Source organism: Chiloscyllium plagiosum, unplaced genomic scaffold (genome assembly GCF_037043375.1).
Source record: "Chiloscyllium plagiosum isolate Xiang-an unplaced genomic scaffold, Cpla_swu_hap1 HiC_scaffold_10, whole genome shotgun sequence".
In the NCBI taxonomy this organism is placed as follows: domain Eukaryota; kingdom Metazoa; phylum Chordata; class Chondrichthyes; order Orectolobiformes; family Hemiscylliidae; genus Chiloscyllium; species Chiloscyllium plagiosum.
In genome coordinates this window covers 117,715,744-117,743,530 of record NW_028270148.1, presented here as the reverse complement: position 1 = coordinate 117,743,530, position 27,787 = coordinate 117,715,744, and the positions used below count along the sequence as shown (strand labels likewise).

The 27,787-nt window shown below is 40.7% G+C and overlaps 1 protein-coding gene across 4 annotated transcripts in view; it reads right to left on the bottom strand.

Moving 5' to 3' along the window:
• The window catches only part of wdpcp (WD repeat containing planar cell polarity effector), a 136,960-nt gene that overhangs the window by 49,928 nt on the left and 59,245 nt on the right, over positions 1 to 27,787 (bottom strand). For all 4 annotated transcript variants that reach the window (XM_087991704.1, XM_043696719.2, XM_043696716.2 and 1 more), the window contains 4 exons: positions 20,009 to 20,200; positions 13,705 to 14,314; positions 9,348 to 9,536; positions 5,897 to 6,020 (listed from right to left, as the gene is read on the bottom strand). In XM_087991704.1, coding sequence (XP_087847830.1) covers positions 5,897 to 6,020; positions 9,348 to 9,536; positions 13,705 to 14,314; positions 20,009 to 20,200 — 1,115 coding nt within the window. The remainder of the gene's footprint in view (positions 1 to 5,896; positions 6,021 to 9,347; positions 9,537 to 13,704; positions 14,315 to 20,008; positions 20,201 to 27,787) is intronic.

The window sequence follows — 27,787 nt, the reverse complement described above, 5'->3', positions numbered from 1 at the left end:
AAAACTACTCAGTCCTTAAGCCTGCTCTGTCATTCAATAAAATCATGGCTGATCGGAGTACTCCAATTTCTCACCTATCCCAATAACCTTTTGTCCTCTTGTTTATCAAGAATCTACCTAACTTCAACCTAAACATTTTCAAGACTCTGCTTCCACCAACTCTTGGAAAACAGAGTTCTAAAGACCCTCAGTCATCTGCAGATAAAGATTCTCCTTATCTCTCTATTAAGTGGGTGACCCTTTATTTTTAATCAGTGACTTCTTGTTCCTGATTTTCATCCTTTCCACACTCACCTATGAAGACCCCTCATGATTTTATGTTTCAATCAGTTTGCCTCTTACTCTTCTGAACTTCAGCAGATACAAGCTAAGCCTGTCTAACCTTTTCTCAAAAGACACATTGCTCGTTCCAGGTAGAAATCTCGTAAACCTTCTCTGTATTGTTCCAAGTAACGATATATCAAGAGATATGGGGAAAGCACAAGAATATGGTGTTGTGATAGATAAAAAGTGCTTGAAAACAAAAGCAATAATCTAAAATGGCAGAGCCAATTCAAGACAATTTAAGTTGAACCAATTCAACCACACTCAGGGCTAAACGGCCTACTGCTGTTCCTATTTTCTAACATATTTATATCCTCTCTTAAATAAGATGACAACATTGTATACAGTATTCCAGATGGAATCGCATCATTGGCCTGTACTTAAGTATGAGGTTTAGTTAGCCCAGTTGACTGGATGGTTGCTTTAGGATACATAATTATGCTAACTGCACAGATTCAATTCCTGCACTGATTGAGACTATTATGATGGAATCTCCTTCTCAACCTCTCTCACCGGAGGCATGGTGACCCTCAGATTAAACCAGCACCAGTTATTTCTCTTTAATGGAGGCAACTCTATCGTCTGGTAAGACTAGGGTGACTAGGACACCCACATCACCCTAATAATCAGAGTTCTGCAATCACTCACTATTTAAAAATAATGCTTCATTTTTACTCTTTCTGCATTATACCGCATTTGTCAGCTTTGTCCACTCACTTAACCGATTTAAGTCACTTTTTAAGTCTCATGTCCTCTTCACAATTTACGTTCCTACTTATGTTTTATTATATGCAAATTTAGAAAACTCGCTTTTGATCCTTTCATCCATACAAGTTGTAAATAGCTGAAATAAAGCACTGATCCCTGTGAAACAACATTCAATATACCTTGTCAACCAGAAAATAATCTTTTATGCCTCTTGTTTCCTGTTAGTCAATCTTCTATCCATGCCAAAATACCACCTACACCATAACTTTTATTTTCCATAATAACCTTTCATGTGGCACCTTATCAAATGCATTCTGGAAACCCAAGTACAGTACCTCTACTGGTTCCCCTTTATTCAAGTTACTTCCTTAAATGATACTATTACATTGGTTAAATATGAGCTCGCTTTCACAAAACCATGTTGACTCTGTCTGGTTACCTTGAACTTTAAGTGCTCTGTTACAGTATATTTAATAACAGCTTCTAACATTTTCCTTAGAATATACATTAAGTTAAATGGACAAAATAATCCTGTTTTCTAGTTCCCTCCCTTTTGAATAAAGGAATTATGATTGTTATTTTATATCCAAAAGGCACCCTCCCTGAATCCAGAGCAGTTTGGAAAATTAAAATCTATGCATTAACTATCTCACTCGTCACTTCTTTTAAGATTCCAGAATGAAACCCACCAGGACCCAGGACCCAGCACACAGCTCCAACAATTTGCTCAATATCACTGCTCTGGTGATTGTAATTTTACTGAATTCCTCCCTCCTTAACATTTCCTTACACTGCACTGTTGTTATAGAAGCAAGAAGCTATTGTGGAAGCTGATACTGAACAATCTTGCATCTATGTTGTTTTACAAACAATTGTGATATCATGGCCTTGACAAATGTGAGTATGGCAAGATTTTGAATTGTATGTTGTAGCTTCAAGATACACTAATGAGGTATGAATGTGCATTGCAAGTATTGTAATATGGAGCTCAATTTCTGCCAGTGGGTGAGAAACAGGAGCGAGGTCAAGCTTTGGGTCAGAAAGCTGCTTCTAATAAAAGATAGAAGTTTAGAGTTTCATGGGAGCGAGACCTGTACTGTGACAGTTTTCCTGAAACAGACGAACTGTGGAATTTGAGGACACACAATTACAAAATTATTGGTATCTAGAGGAGGAGCTCTGCCAAAGCCTTCCATTACACCAGAGGGAAACAAGATGTCATGGTGGAGATGGAGAAGTGACACCGACAGCAGGATGGACAGAAGAACATAAGAAATAGGAGCAGGAGTTGGCCATCCAGCCCATCAAGCCTGCTCCGCCATTCAATAAGATCATGGCTGATCCTTTCGTGGTCTCAGCTGCACTTACCCACCCTTTCAACATAACCCTTAATTCCTTTACTGTTCAAAACTTATTTATCTTTGCCTTAAAAACAATGTCGTTTCAACTGCTTCACCAGGCAGGGAATTCCACAGATTCACAACCCTCATCTCAGTCCTAAATCGGCACCTCCATAATTTGAGGCTATGTCCCCTAGTTCTAGTTTCACCTGTCAGTGGAAACAACCTCCCTGCTTCTATCCTAGAGAAAGCTGTAAAATTATGAGGGGAATAAACCCCTCTCATTCTTCTAAATTCAAATGAGTACAGTCCCAGGCTATTCAATCTCTCCGCTGAAGGCAACCGTCCCAATTCCGGAATCAACCAAGTGAACCTCTTCTGCACCCCCTCTAGTGCCAATATATCCTTTCTCAAGTAAGGAGACCAAAATTGTGCACAGTACTCCAGATGTGGCCTCACCAGCACCCTATACAGCTGCAGCATACCTTCCCTATTTTTAAACTCCAACCCTCTAACAATGAAGGACAATATTCCATTTGCCTTCTTAATTACCTGCTGCACCTACAACCTCAACTTCTTGTGATGACATTTTGTGGAACTTGCTTCATTGATGCCCCTCACATCTTTTTTAAATCTCCCTCCTCTCACCTTAAAATTATGCCCCCAATCTTGAAATCCTCCATCCTAGGGAACAGACACCTACCATTAACTCCATCTATACCCCTCATTATTTTATCAACTTCTATTAGGTCACCAATCAACCTCCTACACTGCAGTGAAAAACGTTCCAGCTTAAATAGCCTTTCTTTAAATCTAAACCTTCCATACCTGGTAACATCCTGGTAAATCTCTTCTGAATCTTCTCCAGTTTAAATAATAACCTTCCTATAACTGAACAATATTCCAACAGAACTCGAGACAATATTCCAGAAGAGGTCTCACAAATCCAGCAATGGATATGAAAGCCAATATCACTGTCCTTGCCAGTCTTTGTTGCTAAATGAATGTGCTCTTCAGCTCAGGAAAACAGAGCATTAGTGAACATGAACTGCACTGTTGTGCAGCAGGTTTTCAGATATGGCTAAATACATAGTAGCATTGAACCTCTTTGCTTTTGGCTCTTTGATGGCCACTGGCAATACATGGTACTTAGCACCGTGAGGTATAAGGTCTTCACAGTGACATGGTCTGTGGCCATCTGCAAGGATGAAGATTTGCAGTCTCCTGTGGCACTGGGCCCTGGTCACTTCTGGGTAGCTCCATCTTTGTTGATTAGATTAGATTAGATTACTTACAGTGTGGAAACAGGCCTTTCGGCCCAACAAGTCCACACCGACCCTCCAAAGAGCAACCCACCCAGACCCATGCCCTTACATTTACCCCTTCACCTAATACTACGGGCAATTTAGCATGGCCAATTCACCTAACCTGCACATTTTTGGACTGTGGGAGGAAACTGGAGCACCCGGAGGAAACCCACGCAGACACGGAGAGGATGTGCAAACTCCACACAGACAGTTGCCTGAGGCGGGAATTGAACCTGGATCTCTGGCGCTGTGAGGCAGCAATGCTAACCACTGTGCCACCGTGCTGCCCCTTTCTTTCTTTACAGTGTGGAAACAGGCCCTTCGGCCCAACAAGTCCACACCGACCCGCCGAAGCGCAACCCACCCAGACCCATTACCCTACATTTACCCCTTCACCTAACACTACTGGCAATTTAGCATGGCCAGTTCACCTAATTGTGCCCTCCTCAAGCTCAGGGTACGATGTGCCATCTGAAGGGAGCTTCTTCTAATTGTCACTGGGCCCAAAATCTAACGTTCATGCCCCCATTGCTAACCATTGGGGGCGGCACGGTAGCACTGCTGCCTCACAGCACCAGAGACCCGGGTTCAATTCCCACCTCAGGCGACTGACTGTGTGGAGTTTGCACATTCTCCCCGTGTCTGCGTGGGTTTCCTCCGGGTGCTCCGGTTTCCTCCCACAGTCCAAAGATGTGCAGGTCAGGTGAATTGGCCATGCTAAATTGCCTGTAGTGTTAGGTAAGGGGTAAATGTAGGGGTATGGGTGGGTTACGCTTCAGCGGGTCGGTGTGGACTTGTTGGGCCGAAGGGCCTGTTTCCACACTGTAATGTAATGTAATCTAATCTAATCTGAACCTTCCTTCTGGGCAGGTAGCCACCCATTGTCCTTGGCTGCTTTGTTCCATGATCTTCTGTCTGTAATGTGGGAAAAGGGCCAACCCTATTCAAGCTCAGAGCAATTGCACAACTTCCTTAAAATTGTGCTGCGTCAAGGATACTCTCTCATCAATGAAGATTCCTGTTCCACTCTGCTCTGCACTACTCATTATATTTGGCACGATCAATACTTTGAAATTGACATGCTGTCCAGCTGTGTTAATTTCAGCTCCCCTCTCCCATTTCTCTTTTTTTCCCAGCGGTGGTGCTGAGAGTAGAGAGAGCCAGAATTCAGCTCACAATATTTTCCATTATGCCAACTTCATCCAAGATCCTCAGACAATATCTTTCAAACCCATGACCACTCCCATCTAGAAGGGAGATACATGAGAATACTACCACCACAAATCCCACAAATGAATGTTTTTGAAATCTGTTCTAATACTATACAATCTTCCCTTGTCAAATTCTTTTTAAGTGTGCTGCCTTCTGCTATACCTACTTCCAAGACTTGCAAACATTGCCCCAAACACTAGCCTTGATGCCCATCACCAATTTCAGTCATACAGTGATGTCCTTTTCAGGAGATGCCCTGAAGTCTTGAAGAGGGTTCACACACCTTGTGGTGGTACATCTAGTCATCACCCAACAAAAAGATGCTGCATTACTCCATCACTACCCCAAAGAATAAGCCTTCGCATTACTCTTCCTTTCACTTTCTTAATGCACGACATTTATCCCTCTCTATGCTTGATAAAATTGGATTACTATTCATGCACCGCCTATTGTATACAGCTACATACCCTTTAAGACTGCAAATCCCTTTAACTAGACTTGCTTACTAGACTTTCCACAACCCCCATTAGGTTTAGTTCCTTCACAGGGTCAAACTACACAGGCAGTTATAAATAATTATTTAAGTAGGCTAATATGAGGAAATTTAGGACCAGTATTTCATGCACTACAAGCTAGCTTTGGTTTAGTGGTGTGGCACAAAAACTTAGTGTAAGGAGTGGAAAATCTGCTGTCATCAGAAACTGGGAAAATATATAATTCACAAGTTTGACCAGAAGTTTTTAAACTGGAACCAATGAACACCTAGCAATTCTTCAATAACAGTGAGAGATTTGCTGGACCTCCAACACAGCTGGGTGAGTACTATATAAATTGAAACATACTGCAAATGTTAAAATATTAAATGATCCACATGATTCTATGACTCTATAACTCACATTATAAAAGGTGAAATCGGTATTTTGTGGTTCAACTTATTATTTCTAATCTACAAGTGTTTATGAAAATAACAAGAATGAACAACAAGAAGAAACAGTGATTATTCACCTGAGCAGATGGTGAAAAAAACGTCTGGCATACCGGCTGATTGGATCCCTGTATTCTAATACAACTGTATCCATCAAGGGTCTAGTAGGGGCATAAAATGTTCCGAGACTTGCTTCAAGTTGTGCTGCAGAATTAAAGTACTGTATCATTTAAAAAATAGCCTTACAACATGACCATCAAAATCACTGCCATAGTCTTGTGCTTCAAGTTACATATACCCTTCGTGGTGACTTACTTCATCAATTTTTTTAATACTTGGTGAGAGTCAGAAATCAAAGCTGATTTTGTTGCCCTAATAAGTAAGGCAATAATTGACCCCTGTGCTGAATCTCCAGTAACTTTTACCACCTTATTAGTGTGGCAGATAAATTTTAAAAGGCACAATAATTGGGGTGGCATGGTGGCTCAGTGGTTAGCATTGCAGTCTCACAGCACCAGGGACCTGAGTTCGATTCCAGCCGTGGGCAACTGTGTGGAGTTTGTACATTCTCCCTGTCTCTGCATGGGTTTCCTCCAGGTGCTCATTTCCTCCCACCATCCAAAGATGTGCAGGTTAGGTGAATTGGCTATGCTAAATTGCCCATAGTGTTCAGGAATGTGCAGGTTAGGTGCATTAGTCAGAGGTAAATGTAGAAGATTGGGTTTGGGTGGGATACTCTTCGGAGGGTCGGTGTGGATCTGTTGGGCCAAAGGGCCTGTTTCCACACTATAGGGATTCTCATTCTAATCCTAAAATTATACATTCTCCAATTTTACTTTGAATTTAATAAACTAATTAAAATTTAAAGGCTGAAAGCCAAATAATAGAAGTTTCAATAACATATATGTAAACATCTCTGAGCTATTATTTTGTATAATTGCAACTTTTTCCAAGTCTCTTACTGGTTTCCTTAAGTTCAATTGATGCTCAAAATGAAAACGATTTGCTTCAATCAGCCGGTTCAGTGAGAAGCATTCACACCTTAGGCAGAAGGTTATGGATTCAAATCCCACTTGAAGATCTTAGAAGAAAAGTCAAGGCTGACACTGCAGTACAGGACATTATGAACTTTATAATTGCATTTTAAAAGAAATGGCTAGTGAGAAAGCTGATGCATTGGGTTTAAGTTTGTTGTCTTCTTATCTTGTTGATGAAACTGTGATGGATCTATAAATGCATTTCTAACAGCCTGATAGTAAACAACAACTGGCATCGCCCTTGGCAGGTAAAGCAACACAAAGACCTACAATGGCTCCTGGTCTTCAGTGTCCTGCCTCAACGACTACCGCCCCATTGCGTTAACACCCATCATTATGAAGTGTTTTGAGAGATTTGTGATGAAGCATATTAAGACCCTGATGCCTCCCTCACTGGGCACCCTGCAGTTCCCGTATCATCAGTGGTTAGCACTGCTGCCTTACAGCACCAGGGTCTCAGGTTCAATTCCAGCCTTGGGCAACTGTCTGTGTGGAGTTTGCATATTCTCCCCGTGTCTGCGTCGGTTTCCTCCAGATGCTCCGGTTTCCTCCCACATTCCAAAGATGTGCAGGTCAGGTGAATTGGCCATGTTAAATTGTCCATAGTGTTAGGTGCGTTAGTCAGAGGGAAATGGGTCTGGGTGGGTTACTCTTCGGAGGGTCGGTGTGGACTTGTTGGGCTGAAGGGCCTGTTTCCACACTGTAGGGAATCTAAATCTAAATCTAAAAACAGATGATGCCATCTCCACCACCCTCCATCTGGCCCTTACCCACCTGGACAAGAAGGACATCTACCTCATCTACCTCAGATTACTGTTCATAGACTTCAGTTCTGCATTTAATACTATCATTCCTCAGCAACCGATTGGAAAGTTTAGTCTGCTGGGCTTGAATATCCCCCTCTGTAACTGGATCCTGGACTTCTTGACTGGGAGACCTCAGTCAGTCTGGATTGGGAACAGCATCTCCAACACCATCACACTGAGCACAGGGGGCGCCCTAGGGCTGTGTGCTCAGTCCACTGCTGTTCACCGTGCTGACACACGACCGTGCAGCAATGCACAGCTCAAATCATATCATTAGGCTCACTGATGACACAACAGTAATGAATCTTATTAGCAGGAATGATGAGTCAGCACACGGGGAGGAGGTGCAGTGGCAAACGGACTGGTGCAGAATCAACAACCTGTCTCTGAACATGGACAAAACAAAAGAGATGGTTGTTGACTTCAGGAGGGCACAGAGTAACCACTCTCTGCTGGATATTGACAACTCCCCTGTGGAGACTGTGAACAGCACAAAATTTCTTGGCACCCACCTGGTGGAGAGTCTCACCTGATCCTTCAACACCAGCTCCATAGCCAAGAAAGCCCAGCAATGTCTCCACTTTCTGCGCAGGCTGAGGAAAGCCCACCTCCCACACCCCCATCCTCACCACATTCTACAGAGCGTTCATTGAGAGTAACCTGAGCAGCTGCAATCCTGTGAAGTGCTTTTGGAAATTTTACTACATGTAAAACATTATACACTACAACTTGAAGAGCTCTTAGTAGTAGTGTTCATACTTCTGAGCCAGAAGGCCCAGGTTCAAGTCCTGTTTGCCTGAGGTGTATATAACATCGCTGACAGTTTAATAAAAAACAAACTGTTATTTCTGTAGCTTATTTATTTAGCAAATGTAAATTCCCTGAGTCAAGTGATTTACTCCTCATTTGCTGAGTTTAAGGTTTGTGATTTTGTCTGTAAAGCGGATACTCTTCGGTAATTTGCAGAATCATCCTTCCCTCCACAAGTTCATAAAGTGTTTATCCCAATGCCCCACTGGTGGAAGTTGACTGAGCAGGGGTCTGGGCTTGTCTTAATCCTATTTAGCAAGGCCCCCTCTCATTATGCAAGTTCAAAGCCTGCCATTTGCCAGAGAGTGTTTGTCATAAGGTACTTGTTAATGACTTGCTGTATTTTCCATTCGTTGATCCAAAGCACATTAGCTGTGAGATCTTGTTCAGGAACATCGCTCCATACTGGTTCCCAAGATCGAATGTGGATGTAGATCATCTTGGAGTGGATAAGTGAAGTGAAGCATAGATAGTTTCAACCAGCTTGTGAGATATGTGGGAGAGTGATGTCTACAAGGTCAGGAAACTGGAAGGGGCATTGAGCACAGCAACCAATCATAATGCATGCATGTGTGATGACTGATGAGAGATTGTGCACAATGCTCTTTTGTGGAGTCTGATAGGGTGTGGAGGTCTGGAGAATTGTGGCGGCAGCAGCAGCACCCTACAATGATTCAGCAAGTTTGGTTTAGTTAGATTGTTGCTGAGCTCACATCAAATGAATCTATTGGCATGAATGAGTTTCAAGCCTCTGCTTTAATAATTAAAAGACTCCTATTCAGTAGCTATTAAAGCCTTCTGGCATGCAAAAAGGAAGTCAACAGATTTAAACAACTCGAGATCACCATGGCTAAAGTAAGATTTTGAACATATCCTACCTTCTCTTTCTGGTGAAAGTTTTTGTTTAAGGAGGTAATCCACAAGGGCAATGAGGCAAGTGTAGCACTGGGAGCCCACAGTGTTCCAGTTCATGCCATACAAAATATGAATAGCCTCATCGATTTGTTCATAACGAATATACTGATGGATGAGTTCAGTGGGTCTCAGCTTTCCTCTAAATATGATACCTGTCATAAGAAGAAAATGTACATGTGAAGTAAGAAAAGTTATAGAACAAATTTGGGTTATTATAAAGGTTTCAGTTTGATGCTAATTTGAGGTAAAGCACCAAATTAAATACTACAGGACCAGGCAATCATGTCAGTCACTAATCTCTTGACAACTAGGTCATGAACAAAAGGGGTTAATTATTTAGATGTTGATGGATGCTGAGCAATCATTTGATCTTAGTAACAAGGAGTGACTAATCAGCACATTGTGTAATCTTGTAACTATGGAGGAAGAGCAGTATTCACTGGCACTTGTGGTCTTGTGACTTGTAACAAGGCAATGTTATGGCCGGGGGTGGTGGGGTAGTGCAGAAGAAAGTTGTCATTACGTTTTTAGAATGTTTAAGACAATTGGATACCAGGAATCAGTAAAAGTGAGAGACATTAATTGCAGATGTCAATACTCTTCCATCTGGGTGCTTGACCTCTTGTGGGTGGTGAGCTTCCAAATGACCTACACAGGAGAATGAAGTGACAGACAACTCATTGCCTAATTGATTTAAGAACAGTGCTTAGGGAAGCAGTCCAATTAAAATTACAAGCTGGCAATTAGCAGCTAGAGCTCCAAATCCCCTCTCTCAGCCTGCTGGCAATAAAAGTAAAATGAAATGTGCTTGCAATATGAAGTAAAATCTGCAGATTTCTGGGAAGCAGGCATGAGTCAAACCACAAGGGACAGTGAGAAAGCTTTGCAGGTTCCAAGAAAAAGCAGTATGCCTCACAGGTAACCAGGTAATTTACCATTTTTCTAATGGGCAGCATCTTAAAATGGATCAAACAGGCAATTATAATTAATGGAATGCTTCAGAACACAATACAGCTGCCCATAATAGCCTTTGGCAAGGTAAAAGGGGAATACTGTGATAAAAAGTTAACTTTAAAAAATTGAGTTCAAAAGAAGTAATGAAAGACAATACTGCAATACATTTTGTAGAGCTTGGAGTGAATCACTACCTAGCTCATTTCAAATTTTCAGTATCAAATCATATTGGTAGTAAAAAAGCTGCACCCAATCTGATGGTGTTCATCGATATTGTGACATCATGTCGTGTGTGCAGAAAACTACCTTATTCTACAGTTATTAAAAATACTTTTAACATTATACTTGGGGGCCATCCAATATGGAATGATTTGAGATGGGCTTGTTATTTGCTTGTTCACCACCCCTTCTCAATTCTGCCCTTTGAAAGCTGAATTCCAGAAGACCATGCTGGCTTGCTTCTTACAATTGAGGGTGTCATATCACAGCATGCAAAGAATTCAAGCATTAACTCTGTAAATCAATCTAACTGAAAGTTGGCATGTGAAACCTCATGTCTCTACCAGAGTGTACAGACAGGCAAGTACTTGTATGAATTTGTTCTTTAGCAGTCCAAATGCCAGAGTAATAAATTCTTATACTGAGCACGCTATTACAATACTGAAACAGGCCACTCATCCTAAAAACTTCTACCAATATTTATCCACCACTGGAGCAAATGCTTCTAATAACATTATTCCTCATTTTGTTTCAAAATCTCTCATTGACCAATCCAATCTTACACTGTTCCTGTCTGTCGAACTAAGCAGGTTTGTGTGAACTGCCAATTCTCTGGAGTTGGTGATAGCCTGAGTACAGTCAGCATGAACATCATGCATCAAATGGCCTCCTCTGGTTGCAAGCCATATTTGAATCATATAGGAGAAACTTGTAATAACTCCATAAGGGCTGGTATCCTGTCACCAAATCATCCTTTATTTGCATGTGGAAATTCCTTGACACTGATCCAGCTCCCTCAGTGCCCTGATGTCTGACATTGCTATATTTTTTCTCTCTTTTCCCCCACACCACTGCCTGAAAGTGGTAGTGCTTATTTTCCCTCAGCACCCATGTCGTGTTTGTGCAGGTGTCGGACACAGTGAAAAACAAGGAGTGTGTTCATCTTTATTTATATTCCACCACCAGGAAGAAAGGAATCACCCGAGTGGCCAGTGACAAGCAGTACCCTTCTTAAAGGCAATGCTGGGTGATCAAACAGATAAGGGGAGGGGAGGGCAGGGATTAAATCAAAATAGAGTTGGAGGGGGACATTTGTATTTATTTATTTTTTTCCTTTTGCAGTGGAAACAGGCCTAGGTGTGGGTGGGCCTAGGCAGTAGTAGTTACAGCAGGCCCCAGGTGTAGGTAGGCCCAGGCAGCAGCAACAGTGAGGGAAGGTCCAGGCTCCAGTAGTAGGAGCAGGCCCAAGCTGTAGCAGCAGCGGTGATTGTAATAAGCTGCCTGCGCAGCTGAACACAGCTTCAAATAAGCAAAAAAAAAGAAAAGCCAGAAAACAAACAAACAAATAATCTCAATAAACAATAAAAGGAAAAAAAACCAAAGAACTTCAAAATAAACTCCTCCTTAATGCAAGGACACAGAATCAGTCTCCTCTCCTCTTCTAACACAGGGAAAAGAGCAGAGTCCTTCATTCCCACACTGATCCAGCTCCCTCAGAGTTTAAATAGAGCACTATTAAACACTGAACTCATGGCAGTACAACTTGCAATCCACACAAATGGCAGCAGTGGGATTCAAACCCACGCATCCTTAGAGACTGGAGCCGCTTGGCCACGCTACCAGGGTGCAATGGCTGGAAATTGAACCCGGATCAACTGCATGGAAGGCAGCAACGCTTGCCAGTATACCACCATCACGACATTCCTATTTTTTTTAGAGTTAACGAGATATCTGACATTGCTATTCTTTTTTTTTCTCTTTTTTTCCCCTTTATTTAACCCCCACACTACCGCCTAACTGCGGTAGTGCTTCATTCCTGTTTATATCTGTCTGACAGGGCTCCCAGATTGGACTATATTAACAGCCCCAATCAGGGAATACGTGTGAGGTCCACCTGGCTGACTTCATTATAATCAAGTTAAACTTTAAAAAATGTTGGAGAGAAATATCTAACTTTGTGTTTTAATAAATTAGTAGGACTAGTAAACAAGTGGATTATTCTTTCGTTTTGAAACACATCATACCTAATCACTTCTGTGACATAAAAGTTTCAGGGAAATCCGTAGTCAATTTTTCATAAATTTGACTAACTTATTGAAAAATTGATAATCCATTCCTGATCATGACATTATAAATTGGACATTTTACACACTTATTAAACTGCTTTAATTTCTTTCCACATGTACTATATTACGACTGAACCATTTAATTCTTTTCGCAAGTTATTAAAAATATGTATTATACAATGGCCTAGATTTTGAGATGATAATGACAGCAAAAACAATCAGTATTTACCATAATCAAATCATTGAAACTGAAATTTCTAGAGTCTGTGGAATTTGGAAAATGGAAAACTGGAAGTTTTTGGAAGCTGTCAGTGATTGTAACCTTGCCCAGAATGTATGTTGTGAAGTCCTCCACAGTAAACAAACATTGAATTAACCAGACTTTCACTCATTATATTTGTCTGGCTGTAAAAACCTTTGAAAAATGTATAGTTTTTTGAATCATGTTAAATGAGATTTTAATCATGTACTGACTTAAAATTTACTACAAAAAATCCTTACTGGCCCTGAAAAAACAATTTTATATTTGAGGAATGTTAAATATCATTACTATATTTTTTAAAAGGGCCTTTCATTTCAAATATATCATTTTCGTCTTAATCCAATTATAAGCATTTATTTCACTATTTGAAAACATAAATTAAGAGCAAAAGAATTCAACTTTATGGATTCCTGAATGTGAGAATAATTCTATTTAATTTGCTTCTTACTCTGCTGGTTGACATTACGACTACTAATGTCTGGAGAACCCTCTGACTTGGTGCCAGATTCAAAACTATTAGCAAAAAAGAAGAAATAGACATCCAAGGTACCTAAAGCAATGTGGGCAGCTTTCTACAAGACTAGCAGTGATTGTTGTTGCTTTGCCATTGACTGTGAAACCAAGGCCATTGTGTACAAGTATATTTCACAAGTGGATGTGAAGATGCCAGTTAATCGAGGATATGATATGGATCACAGATTTGAAATTTAAACAAATAAATTAAAAGAAACTGAAGAACTTTATAAACTATTTATGCACTTCATAATAAAATATTACAAAGGACTGAACAAATATACTGAAAAGTAGCAGAGAGCTTACCTAGTTTCAAACAAAGTACTCCAACAGGCCCTTTATCAAATCTCAGAAACATGCGATCATGTAAATCGAGGCTGTCACTACTTGAAGGAATGACCTGGGAAACTGTCCACTGAATCTGTGCCAATCTACTTGTTATAGCAAAATGCTGGTTGAGTTGAAGTTTGGTCACAGGGTTTATGTCCTCTGCTAACAACTGCATCTTCATTGGTGACAGTGCCATGTCATAACACTGAATTTCACCTTGATAGCTGCTCACCATAATTAGTGCACCATCAGGGTGCCATGCTATCAAAGAAGGCATCAGATCAGCTTGAGCTAGTAAAGTTACCCTGCGATGAGCATCATATAAAATCAGTGAAGAATCCTCACAACCTAAAACAAGCTTGTCTTCTATAATATTTCTGCTGCAGCAAATGGCTTTGGATCTCAATGGGATGCTAATGACTGCCACGCGCTGTAATTTATTCCGAGTACACTCATAGATGCAGCTGTCTGCCATTGGCTCTTTGTCTTGGCCGACAAAGCATTCTACTGTGTGGACCTGATATGGCTGATTAATACTGAAACCAGCATCAAGTGGATCACCTTCTGTGCGGATGAAGCTTAAAATCTGAAAAGAAAGAGAAACAGTACACAAATTAAACACAATGAATAGTTAGTATCATTCTGAACAGTTGCTGCTATATTATCCCTACTTATACATTTATGAATCAGAAGACAACTTATTGGAAAATATAGTACTTGTGTTTGTAAAATAATGCGTAATATTTAAAAACATTCAGACACCAATGGCTGGATTTTCCTAATGTCATCAAAACAATCATGTGGCAGACTGTCCAACTGACCATTAATCCCACTGGCATCCAATCACATTTTTGAGAAGGATGTAATGTAAAATGTAAGGTGGCTTTACAGTGAACATCCTACTTTGAAAAGGATATGCACTGCTAGGAAGAAAATAAATCAGATTTGTGGCAGCAATTAAAAGTTTTAGCAGCTGCCAACCTGCACGTGCATGCATAAGAGCTGCAACTGAAGTTTGCAAAGCAATAATAAAAACAGCAATGTGGGCGATTGTGGGAAAGTTGGTGGGGTAAGACCTGCAAATAACAAAGTCTACAGATTCTCAGAAATAATGCTGGTAGAGGTAATGGCATGAAGAAAATGGTTCTAGTAGCCAAGGAGTCATTTGCTAGGGAGCCTGGAGGTTTGTGGCATTGACTGTTTCTACTTCAACAAAAAGGGCTATTTTGTGCTAGAAAGATAGAATATTGCTGAAAGCATTACTCCTCCTCTCACCACGTCCAGCAGCATGTAATGTAAAAGAAAGAACAATGTGTAGCAAGCACTAGAGCCCCCTCCATCCCACCTCTTCCATGCATTCATCTCCTGTTATATCATTCAACTTTCACATTTTCTGTAAAATTAAGTACAAGGTGAAGAGACAATTCCATTGCCTGCAGCTAATATCGCCTCCTTGTACTGGAATATTATTGGATAGCTCGCCCAAAGACATGTACCCCAAATATGGGAAACAAATGCCACATGTTAAATTCTTTTATGGCATGCCTCGATCTTTGTGTTCTTTGCAAGGGAAAGACCGACACACATTCCAACATGGAGGAAAAGTTGCTTCAGATCTCTCAATGGACATTCAGAGAAGGTTCTGCAACTTAGAAACAGACTCAGTGGCAAGATTGGAGGACAGCTGTCAGATTCAGGTTGGAAATGGAACTGGCCACATCCAGAGCTTGTTCTTTCTGTAGAAAATCTCAAGACTCAAAAGGCATTATGTTATTGCTTAGTCACACCTTAAGTCAGAAAGCACCTTCTTGAAATTAATGCTTTTTTTGAGCCTCAAGTGCTGAACATTACAAGTAACCTGACACAAGTCCAGGGTGATGCTTCCTCCACCAGATTCCCCCACTTTGTCCTGCACATCATTTAAACACCAGCTCAAACTGGGGACAGATTGCTACTGAAACAGTGAAAATCTCTGGGTCAATCATGCTGGATCTATAAATACCATTTTTGTCTGGATAGATTACAGTTTAAATCTACATCTATTGATGAAGTTAATAGGGTGACTTTACCCTGCCCTTTGGGAATCCAGTTACCTGGATGAAGATAATGGCTACCTCTTGATTTATTTGATTCTTGTAGATAAGAGTACATTTACAAACACCTTGAGGGCAGCATTCATGACATATTTAATGTAATGATAACTGTCAGCTAACTAATATGACAAAGACAAAATGGAAATTACATCACAGGTACTGGCTGTGGCCCCCACCAGGACACCCTGTTGTCTGTCCTCCATACATGCCCTTAATTATTATGACCCCCAGCTGTTTTCATATCCCTTTATTGCTTTTTTCTTCATCCATTTATTTAATCTATTCTTAAATGTTAAAATGGGACAAACTTATTATCATAGTATCATGGACTCATAGATTAGTAAGGCCATTCAGCCTGTCAAGTCTGTCTCAGCTGTTTGCAAGAGAAATGTAGCTAATTATCTTTTAAGGGCAACTTAAAATGTGCAGTAATGGCTGATACCATGATTAACAGCTTTACCAAATCATTACATAATTTCCTGTTCTAATTAAAATAGTCCAATTTTTAAATACTTTTCTCTGTATTTATGCTTGCTCACACCAGGCAGCATTTAAATGAATCTATCCTGAGCTGTTTTTTTTGCCTCAACATCTTTCTTATTGTGTAGATCCAAAACTGGACACTTTGCTCCAACTGTAGTCTAAATAAGGTTGTGTACATTCAATATTACATCACAATTGCTGTACTTTATGCTTCCTGCCATAATCTCTAACATTCTTCTTATCCTCTTGAGATGTTGCCTTTAAACATCTTAGGAAGCTTAAACTCCAAATCCCATTCAAAGCAGCTTCAATTTTCTTTTATAAACTAAACATGGTACCCCTTTCTCTTGGATTCAGGGCAAGGCAGTCACTGACATAAATCTCCAGACTCTCTGGCTGTAATAGTCAAAGGTAAATTAATTTACAGTTCAGCCCTGGGCATTGGTTACCTAGTTAATACATTTAGGTACTGCAAACTGAGAGATTCAGATGATATCCTCTATAGCAGAGGAGACATTAGCAAACATATTAAGAGCTGTGGAAATATTGAGAAGCAATAGCCAAAGTACATCTTGATGGTAAAGCAAGTAGCAAGTCCTGATCCAGGAGGGTATCATCATTTGCTGGCCCTCAATTTAAATATGATGTCTCCTCAAGATTGGGAATTTTTTTCATTGATGGGTCTTTATCAGTCCTTCAAGTACACTTCAATGGCTCTGAAAAGACCAGTCCGACTAGATATTACTAGCAGGGTAAGCATTGGAGGTAGTGAGTGTGTTAAAAAGACATTGGGGCTCTATTGCAACACAGCATTTTCTTTATTCATGAGACCTCTTCCCATTAGTCTAGTTGATGTAGTTTATATTTATTTCAGAAAAGCATTTGACAAGGTCCCATATGAGGGTCTGATAAAGAAGGTAAAAACACATGGGATCCAGGGAAACTTCGCAAGTTGCATCCAAAATTAGCTTAGCAACAGGAGATAAAGGATGGTGGTAGAAGGCTGTTTCTGTGACTGGAGGCCAGTTTCCAGTGGCATAACATAGGGATATATATAATGGGGGTGGAGTGGGGGGGGTGAAAGTAAGTTTATGGATGACACCAAGATTCACCAGGTACATGATAATAGGAAGAAAGTCTTAGGCTATAGGAGAATATGAGTGGCAGATGGAATTTAACCTTGACAAATGTGAGGTAATGCACTTTAGAAGAAAGAACAAGACGGGGGAGTACTCAATGATGACAAGTGATGAGATAGCTCATGGCGCAATGATTAGCACTGCTGCCTCACAGCACGAGGGACACGGGTTTGATTCCAGCCTTGTGCAACTTCCAATGTAGAGTCTGCACGTTCTCCCCATCTGCTTGGATTTCCTCTAGGCACTCCCACTGTTCAAAGATGTGCAGTTTAGATGGATTGGCCATGCTAAATATTGCCCTATAGTCTCCAGGGATGTACAGGCAAGGTGGTTTAGCTAATGGTTAGCTAAGGACACCTCATGAACTTTAAAGAAAATACTTGGATGAGAACTTGAAATGTCTTAACATTCAAGGCTCTGGGGAAAGTGTGGGAAAGTGGGACTACAGTACATTTGGAATAGTTTTTGTTGCAGCAGACCTGATGGGCTGAAGGGCATCTTCAGTAAAGTCTGAATTTATGGTTAGGATTGATCCCAAATTGAGCAGGATGCATGGTAAAGCGATTTAAACTTTTATTTGAAGTAGTGGCACTGCTGAGACATCACAGGTGAGGAAATGCTAGGATAACTGGGCCCATGTCAGCAAGGGGGTTAGAAGGGAAATAGTAGAAAAGAGTGTGGGGAAGATGAAGAAAGTAAAAGTAAAAAGTAATTGCACCTCCACCTTCTCAAGAGCAACTAGAGATGATCAACAAATGGGCTGGCCAGCGACACCCACATCCCAGGAATTATAAAAACAGACTAAAAGGTGGATGGTGAGGATCTAAAAGGAGGAAGAGAAGAAAGAAGAGAGGAACTTGTGTGCAATGGAAGACAATATAAGATTTGAGTTTTGTGGTTCTAATGCCCAAGATTCTGATGCATGCTACATGTATTGTGCTGGTCACTGTCTCCTGGAAATCACAAAAGGCCTTCAAAAAGATTCAATTCTGCTTTAAAACTGTGCATAGTCCTTTTGAAGACAAACACAACATTTGCTTCACATGGCCATTTATTGTTAAGTGGCTGGAATTGCTTAGATGCTCCCTTCATCTTCTGTCAGCAGCCCTTAAAAGTGAAAATCTTATTGTAAGTATTAAAATTAGGTTAACGCGAGAGGCCCCTGTGGGGACAATGCTTTTTATAAATCAGCTGTTGGCAGGTCCTGCTGTGTCCAGCTATACGCTTGAAAATCTACACCATTATTAAAAACATATATTGGTTGTCTTAAATTTTTTTTACCTTTACAAATTAACTTTCTGCAAAAAACTATTAAAATCTCTAAGCAGGGCTTAATCTTCAGTAGTGTGATAAACAACAGAACAACTTCAACATTTTAAAGCAAATTTTTATCATAGAACTGTTTATTACGGAGTGATTTAGAATTTAAAAGTAACTGCATAAAAGTGTTGAGAAAGCAGTTACTGATTCATGTGTCAGTCTAAGCCTCAAATTGTTTCATCTCCCTTATTGTTAAAGAAGGGAATGAGAAAGGAAGTAAGAGTGAAAACAATTGCGGTAAAACAAATGCCTATAGCAAGGCAAGTGTTGATTGAAAGAATGCAGCTTCAACAAATATCTGTGCAAAACCATTTAAAATATATCTACATTAAGAGCAGAATACTGGGATGTCACTGGTTCTGATTCACGTTGTTTCAAAGAAAGGACAATATGATTGATTATATTCTTTCAATGGAGTAATTACCATTAATGCTGTCTCTTAAAAAAAATCCAATAAAATGAAGCATGTCAAATTGCAATGTTTAAGAAATAGCCTGTAAGTGTTTCAATTTTATACATCCTTTGCATGGCCACTGCAAGAAAGTCCATGAAATCATAAACTGAAGCAAATAACAAGCTTCAAATGGAACACTCTGAGGAGAAAATTGGCTTAACTTGCAAATTGAAAATGAACAAAGAAAATGTATAAGTCAGATTGCTATGATTGAAGTTTCTGAAGAAAAACTGAGACTTGATTTACTTCATGGTGTGATAACTAAAGTAGCTAGTTTTCTCAAAGTTGCAGACAAAAATCACAAACATCACCTTAATTAGAGGTGAACAGCAAATCCATTTCATATTTTAATAATATTGTACATGCATCAGAGTTGCAAACAGAACTTTACTTGCAATTTCTTCTACATGTAATATAAAACAGAATTAAATAAATACAAAGTCCTGAGTTAGGAAAGGAAGCAGATTCATATCTGTTGAACTCCATTCCTAATGATGCATGTTGCAAATGGAGAGATAAGTCCTAATTAGTCTGATGGCCCCAACATAAAATTGGGCAAATGAGTATTAGCTTATAAAATGGAATGTGCACCTAACACTCAGCTACAGGGGTTTCAGTCAGGCAACTAGAGTAGGGATGAAAATAAAGAAAAAGTTAGGAAATTTCCCAATGTACCCTGCATAAAAGGCCTTAACAAATAGTATAATTGACTCGGTAAAATGGGGAAACAAAGATCACATAATATAAATTATGTTCAATTCAGTGTAATTCTGGGTAATGAAATATTTTACCTCAATTCGGCCATTTGTGCAACTCAACAACACCATATTAGCTCTGTCGCTTTCACTAGATATTGGAGACCAAGGCCAGGCATCCCCATGAACTGTTTTCCACCAGCAGATCACCATATCCTGTATGTAATTAATGGCTAAGCAACGTTCTACCCTTCGTCCTGTAGGGCCTGGTAAATTGATGTAAGAAATCTATAAAGAAACAGAACTGTCATGTTAAAACCACTGGATTGTACTGAAATAGTCTGCATAATAAAATGGTTCCTGATTTCACTTTGCTTCAATATAATTAATCTTATTTTACTAGCTATCTAACCCATGAGCTGGGTCTTGTGATTAGGTTGGTAGTGTTCCTGCCTCTGAGCCAGAAGATCTGGGTTCAAGTCCCACTCCAGGACTTGATGGCTGAGGAAGGTGTGTTCATAACATTGTCAAACTGGCTGAGCAGCAACCCGTAGATCCTTCCCACCATGACCAATGGTATGGAGTTAAGGGGAGGTATTCCTGCTCTGCCAAGTGATAGAAAGAAAGTGAAACCTCTCACATTACTATCCATAGCTCTCAGCTACAAAAGGCACGGCAAGGTATATGTTGCCACAGCAACTTGGACTCTTTGGGGACCTAGTTGGCTGAGTTGACTGGCAGCTGTTGTGAATCAGATTAATGCTAACAGCACGGGGTTTGATCCCCTTTCCCTAACCCTACTTTGCCCTACCCCTGGTGATTGCAGCACTGTGGGTTGGCCCTGCGCTTGGGCAGAGAACTCAAGAAGAAGATTCCAGATAAAAGAAAAGAGGATAATGTATAAAAAACTTTAAATCTCCATTGTTAGGGAAGCATATGGTAGCTGTACTGAATTGGCAAGTGTTCTGATATTACAATATAGTGACAGAATTAGCAGTACATTTAAAATTATAATTTTCAGTTTTTCTCCTGTACTCCTATAAAAAAAGGTTGTCAGCACAACATTATTAAAATACAAAAATTGTATCATCTACATGTCATATAAGAAATTGTGCTGTAACCTACCTAAGGAATTAATAGAGTTTGATAGCAAGAAGAAATACAATTTTGCTATTTCTGGTCAGCAATAATCAAACCATTTTCTGAGGATTAGCCATACAGCTAAGCTCACTGGACCAGCCACTCATGAAGGGCAGGGGTTCCCCTTATCAGGAAAATGCTTCTGGAGCCAGTTTCACTATGGGATAGATTGCTTTTATATTCCTGTCTGGGAAGCAACAAAGGATCCCAGTAATGCGATAATGCCAGAGTGCGCACGGTGTTAAGAACCCGCTCCATTTATGTATTGTCGTTAGCAAATAATCACGCTCATCCAAATTGTGATCTCACCACTTGTCTCAGGCCATTATAGCAGGGTTAAGGTTGAAAATCCTTTGCTGCATTTATGCAGTTAAACAGAGGCCTTCTCTATTTGCAGTCATAATATTATTGCTCTCAAACTCCTTGAATGAACGTCAAAAAAGGTGCTACAAATTGTAGAAAAACTTCTGATGCTGTCCACCTACCCAAACTTTTCAAAGCTTTCAACTCATAAGGTTAGTTATCTAAACCTTTTTACTGTTCATTTCTTACATAGATTTTATCCCAATTGCTTGAATTTTCTCGACACAATAAATGTTCATTTTGCTTTCCACCTATCAGTCACAAGAAGGATTAGCATGATTGCATCTCCATAAACTACCAATTAGTCAAGTCCAAAAATGCATTAACATTCTCCAGTTTAAAAGTATAGGTTTAATTACTAAAAATGTGAAAAGTCATTATATCAAGACAACTTTGACAAAATATTACGCACAGTTTTACTCTTTATTTAAGTTCCTAAATGGTTAGAGTATAAAAATTGTTTTTTTATTACACAATATGAGCAAAGAAGTAATTCTAAACCTGGCAACATTTGTATCCAAGGAACTAATAAAAAAACTCTCTCTGCCCTTGGATTGCTTCAGGTCAGTTATGCTGTTTGTTCAACATCTAGCATTGGCAGAGCATCAATTTCTCCCAATTATATACTGGCAAGTTGAAGCCACCTTGACTCTGCCATCTCAGTTCATCTGCTGCTGAAACCCTCATTCTTGCTTTTGACTTACAGTCACAGAATTAGAGCTTCATAGAATGGAAAATGGCTCTTCGACCCATCGTGTCCATGATAGTCATCATGCCACTACCTATCCTAATTCCATTCCAGCACTTGGCCTTATATGGTTTGGCTCTTCTAAAGTTCATCAAAATATTTTTGAAATGTTGTGATGGTCCGTACTTCTAGCACCCTTTCAGGTATGAGTTCTAGATACCCATTACCCCCAGATGACAAAATTCTTCCTTAAATCCCCTCTAAACCTCCTGCCCTTTACCTCAAATTTATGCCCCCAATTGTTCAGCCATCTACTGAAAGGAAAGGTTTATTCCTATCATTCTGTACACTTCAATCAGGTCCTGCTCAAACTTTATTGCTCTAAGGAGAACAATCTCAGCCTATCTAGTCTCTCCTCATCACTCCAACACAGGCAACATCCAGGGAATCTCTTCTACACTAACCTTTGTGTAATTATATCCTTCCTATAGTGTGGTGACCAAACTGCACACAATACTTCAGCTGGAGCTTAACTAACGTCATATGCAGCTTCTTCATAACCTCCTTGCTCTTGTATTTAGTACCTTGACTAATAAAAGCAAATATCCGATATGCCTCCTTCACCACTTTATCCACCCATCCTGTTGCCTTCAAGGACTTGATTCACTGGACTTCCTAGAGCCCCATCATTTATCATGTACTCCCTCGTCTTGTTAGTCCTCCCAAAATGCATCACCTCACTTTTCAGGATTAAAATTGATTCGCTATTGTTCAGCCCATCTGACCAGTCCATCTGCACTGTAGCTTAAAGCTTTCCCTCTCACTATTTACCACACAACCAATTTTTGTATCATTTGTAAACTTACTGATTAAACCTTCTGTATTCATGTCTAGATTATTAAGGATTTTGAGATGATTTGATTTATTATTGTCACATGTTCTGAGATATACTGAAAAGTATTGTGTTGCGTGCTAACCAGACAAATCATAGCTTACATAAGTACATTAGGGTAATAGGACAGGATGCAGAATATAGTGTTAGAGCTACAGAGAAGATACAGAGAAAGATCGGCTCTAATATATGAGAGGTTCATTCATAAACCTGATTAAAAATCACACAATACCATGTTATAGTTCAACAGGGTTTATTTGAAGTACTAGCTTTCAGAGCGCCACTCCTTCATCAGGTAACTAATGGGGCAGGATCATAAGGCACAGAATTCAGAGCAGAAGATCACTGTGTCATACAATATATTGTTCAATATAATATAATTGGATGACACTGTGATCTTTTGCTATAAATTCTGTGTCTTATGATCCTGCCCCACTAGTTACCTGATAAAGGAGCAGCGCTCTGAAAGCTTGTACTTCCAAATAAACCTGTTGGACTATAACCCGATATTGTGCGATTTTTAATTTTGTCCACCCCAGTCAAACACCAGCTACTCCACATCATAAACCTGATAACAGTGGGGAAGAAGCTGTTCTTAAATTTGTTGGTACGTTTCAAACTTTTGCATCTTCTGCCTGGGAAGAGGGTGGAAGAGAGTACAACCAAAGTGGGAGTGCTCTTTGGTTATGCAGGCAGTTTTCCCGAGGCAGCAGGAAGTGTAGACAGAGTCAATGGAAGGTACACAAAAAGCATCAAGGATCCAGCACTGAACCCTGTGATACACCACAAGTCACAGAAACAATTTTCAACCATCACTCTTGCCTCTCTAAGTGAGATTAATTGCTACAGAACCTTTTTGCATTCCCTACCACTGATGTTAGACTTGAGTATTTCAATCCATCATTGGCTGTCCCTTAGGTCGCCTGGTCCCTGTGGTCCCGAATTCCCTCCCAAACCTCCAACTCTTTTTCCACTTTAAGCTGTTCTTTAAACCCATGTTTTCTACTAATTCCCTTACGGTATCAAGTTTTGATAACACCTGTGAAATGGCATGGAACATTAATGGACTTGTGTAAATTCAAGCTGCTAAGGCTGTTGGTGATAACTAATATGAAACAACATAACTGCTAATTTTTACAGAGGCCCAAGGAATTATGGTATATAGTACAGACTTGTAGACTCCCTTTCTCTCATATCCCTATGTTAGTAGTTACTCAAGAAAAAAGAGTTTGGAAAATGAACTAGATACTATACATCTCAACAAATACAAGCTGCTGTCCTGTGGTGAGTCAGTGTTTTGTGATTTCAAAGTGACTGCTCCCTTGGTAGTGTGAGACCACAGGAGGGATGTACTTTTGGAATACTGCGTTCAATTCTTGTATCCCTGCTATAGGAAAGATATTGTGAATCTTGAAACTTCAGAAAAGACTTACAAGGATGTTACCAGGTTGGAGGGTTTGAGTTATAGAGAGAGACTGAATAGACTGGGGCTATTTTACCTGGAAAATCAGAGGCTGAGGGGTGACATTATCAAAGTTTATAAAATCATGAGGGGCATGGATAGGGTGAATAGCTAAAGTCTTTTTTTTCCCCCAGGATAGGGGTGTCCAAAACTAGAGGACATGAGTTTAAGGTGAGGGGGAAATATTTAAAAGGGACCTATGGAACAACTTTTTCACACAGGTGGTTCGAGTGTGGAATGAGCTGCCGGCAAGGCGGTGGAGGTGGATAAAATTGTAACATTTAAAAGGCATCTGGATGGGTACATGAATAGGAAGGGTTGAGAGGATAATGGGCCAAAGGCTGGGGCCCGGAGTGGTGGTCTGGAGTGATCTCCCAACCTCATGATCCTCAAGGTGAAGCCCGGCGCGGTCTGGAGCCAGAGCCCGGTGTGGATTGGAAGCTAGGTGTCAATGTGGAATGGGTTGGAAGACTGCTGTTCTGGACTTGTAATTCTACAATGCTTGACATTTTATTTCTCCATTTTCAAAGATCTCGTGATTAAAGAAGCTGGATCTGGGTACCTTTGTATCTAAGATGTTGCTGTAAGTAAGCGACATATAAACTTTTCACTGTACCAGTTGAGTATATGCAACAATAAAGCTAATTCATTCATTCAAATGGGACTAGATTAATTTAAGATATCTGGTTGGCATGGACAAGTTGACCCAAAGGGTCTGTTTTCATGATGTATATCTCTATAGCTATGACTATCTTGTTGGTGAAGGAGAGATGGCACCGAAGGGTGGTGATTTTTGTTCCAGGTGTTGCTGTGCAGTGCAGGGGACTCAAGCCTGGCTACCATGCCTACGGCAGCACACTTAACAAGACGGGCTATAAAGCTGAACAATTTTTCTTTATTTTTCTGTGTTTTATCATGGTGCCCGAGAATGGTGATACTATTCAAAACATTTCACTATATTTTGTAATAAATAAATAAATAAATCAAATCAAATCAAATCAAATCTCCACAACAAAAGATCTGGAAAGCAATTTTAAAAAGATCTTATCTGAGACAATGGCCTCACAGGCACAACTAAATAGGATGTAATTTTACTGTCACTGACTGGGTGCTAACCTGGCAGGATAGAATGCCTGTCTGTTGTAAAACTAGCTTAATTTTCATCCTGGTGCAATTGTTTAGGTTCCATGGTAGACCATGCATCAGGAATCTCACTCAAAAAAGAAAATGGGAAATTTCAGCCTAATAAAATGATGTTCCAGGATTACAAGAACACTTGTAATACATTATAGTATTTAACAAAACTCCAATTATTGAATGACAATTAAAATAACAATACAACGTTTTGAGTCCTCTGCCCAAAGACAGCTCCGACCCACTGTGCCATGTGCCACAACTTCCACCATGGGTGGGGCAAGTCACAAAATAACCTCAGCCAGGAAAAGGATTGAACTCCTGTTGTTGGCATGAATCTGATCCACAACCAAATGAGGCCGCAGGTTCCCCAAGATGGATTATAAATCAATCCAAAAGAATAAATTCTACTTTTAATACAATTTCATTGTTGGTTCTTGCTCTCACAATAATAATGCCCAAGGAAACATTACTGGAGGTTGGAACCATCACTGTCGTAACATATACCACAGTGTCTCAGGGATGCACCTCAACTGCAAGAATCTGCTAATTAAGCAAATTTTGAAGAACACAGCAAGTCAGGCAGCATCAGGAGGTGGAGAAGTCGACATTTCAGACGTAACCCTTATTCAATACTGGGGATAGGTGTAGGGGGCAGGGTGGTGAAGTGGGGATTGGTGAAGACAGGTGGATGGTACAATCTGGTTGGTCAATAGGAGGAATGAGTGTGATGCTGGAAAAGCACAGTAGGTTAGGCAGCATCTGAGGAGCAGGAAGATCGACGTTTCAAGCAAAATTCCTTCATCAGGAAGGGCTTTTGCCCGAAACGTTGATTTTCCTGCTTCTCGGATGCTGCCTGACTTTCTGTGCTTTTCCAGCACTACGCTCTTGACTCTAATCTCCAGCATCTGTAGTACTCACTTTCACCCAATGGGAAGAATGAATCCAGTTGGTGGCTGGGAGGAGTGGAAGGGAGGGGGAGAGAGATGGAAAGGGAAGACATTTGAAATTGGAGAACTTGGGCGGCACGGTGGCACAGTGGTTAGCTCTGCTGCCTCACAGCGCTAGAGACCCGGGTTCAATTCCTGCCTCAGGCGACTGACTGTGTGGAGTTTGCACATTCTCCCCGTGTCTGCGTGGGTTTCCTCCGGGTGCTCCGGTTTCCTCCCACAGTCCAAAGATGTGCAGGCCAGGTGAATTGGCCATGCTAAATTGTCCGTAGTGTTAGGTAAGGGGTAAATGTAGGGGTATTGGGTGGGTTGCGCTTCGGTGGGTCGGCGTGGACTTGTTGGGCCGAAGGGCCTGTTTCCACACTGTAAAGTAATCTAATCTAATCAATGCTGAGTACTCCAGGTTGTAGGCTGCCTGGGTCAAAAATGATGTGTTTTTCTTCCACTTTGCGGTTTCGTTTGTTATGGCATGGATGAGGTCAAGAATGGTCATGTTGGAAAGGGAGTGGGAAAGGAATTTAAATTGGCAGTGACTGGGAGGGGACAGACATGCGGGCTCAGGTGAGTTGCTTGGTGAACCCAAGTTTATGTTTGGCCTCTCCGATTTTTTAGATTAGATTAGATTACATTACAGTGTGGAAACAGGCCCTTCGGCCCAACAAGTCCACACCGACCCGCCGAAGTGCAACCCACCCATACCTCTACATTTACCCCTTACCTAACACTGCGGGCAATTTTAGTATGACCAATTCACCTGACCTGCACATCTTTGGACTAAGGGAGAAAACTGGAGCACCCAGAGGAAACCCACGCAGACACGGGGAGAAAGTGCAAATTCCACACAGTCAGTCGCCTGAGGCGGGAATTGAACCCGGGTCTCTGGCGCTGTGAGGCAGCAGTGCTAACCACTGTGCCACCGTGCCGCCCATGATGTAGAGAAGACTGCATCGGGAGCACCTAATACAGTAAACTAGATTGGAAGAGAGGCAGTTGAATCTCTATCTAACCTGGAAGGACTATTTGGGACCCTTGGTGGAGGTGAGGGGATCGGTGTACTGGCAGGTTTTGCATCTTTTCCAGTTGCAGGGGAAGGTACCTGGGGCTTTAGGGTGGTTGGTGGGGAGAGTGGCGCAAACCAAGGACTGTTGAAGGGAACGGTCCTTGCAGAAGGCAGAGAGGGGTGGGTAGGGGAAGATATTCTTGAAGGTGGGGGCCACTGGAGTTGTTAAAAGTGTTTAAGGATGAT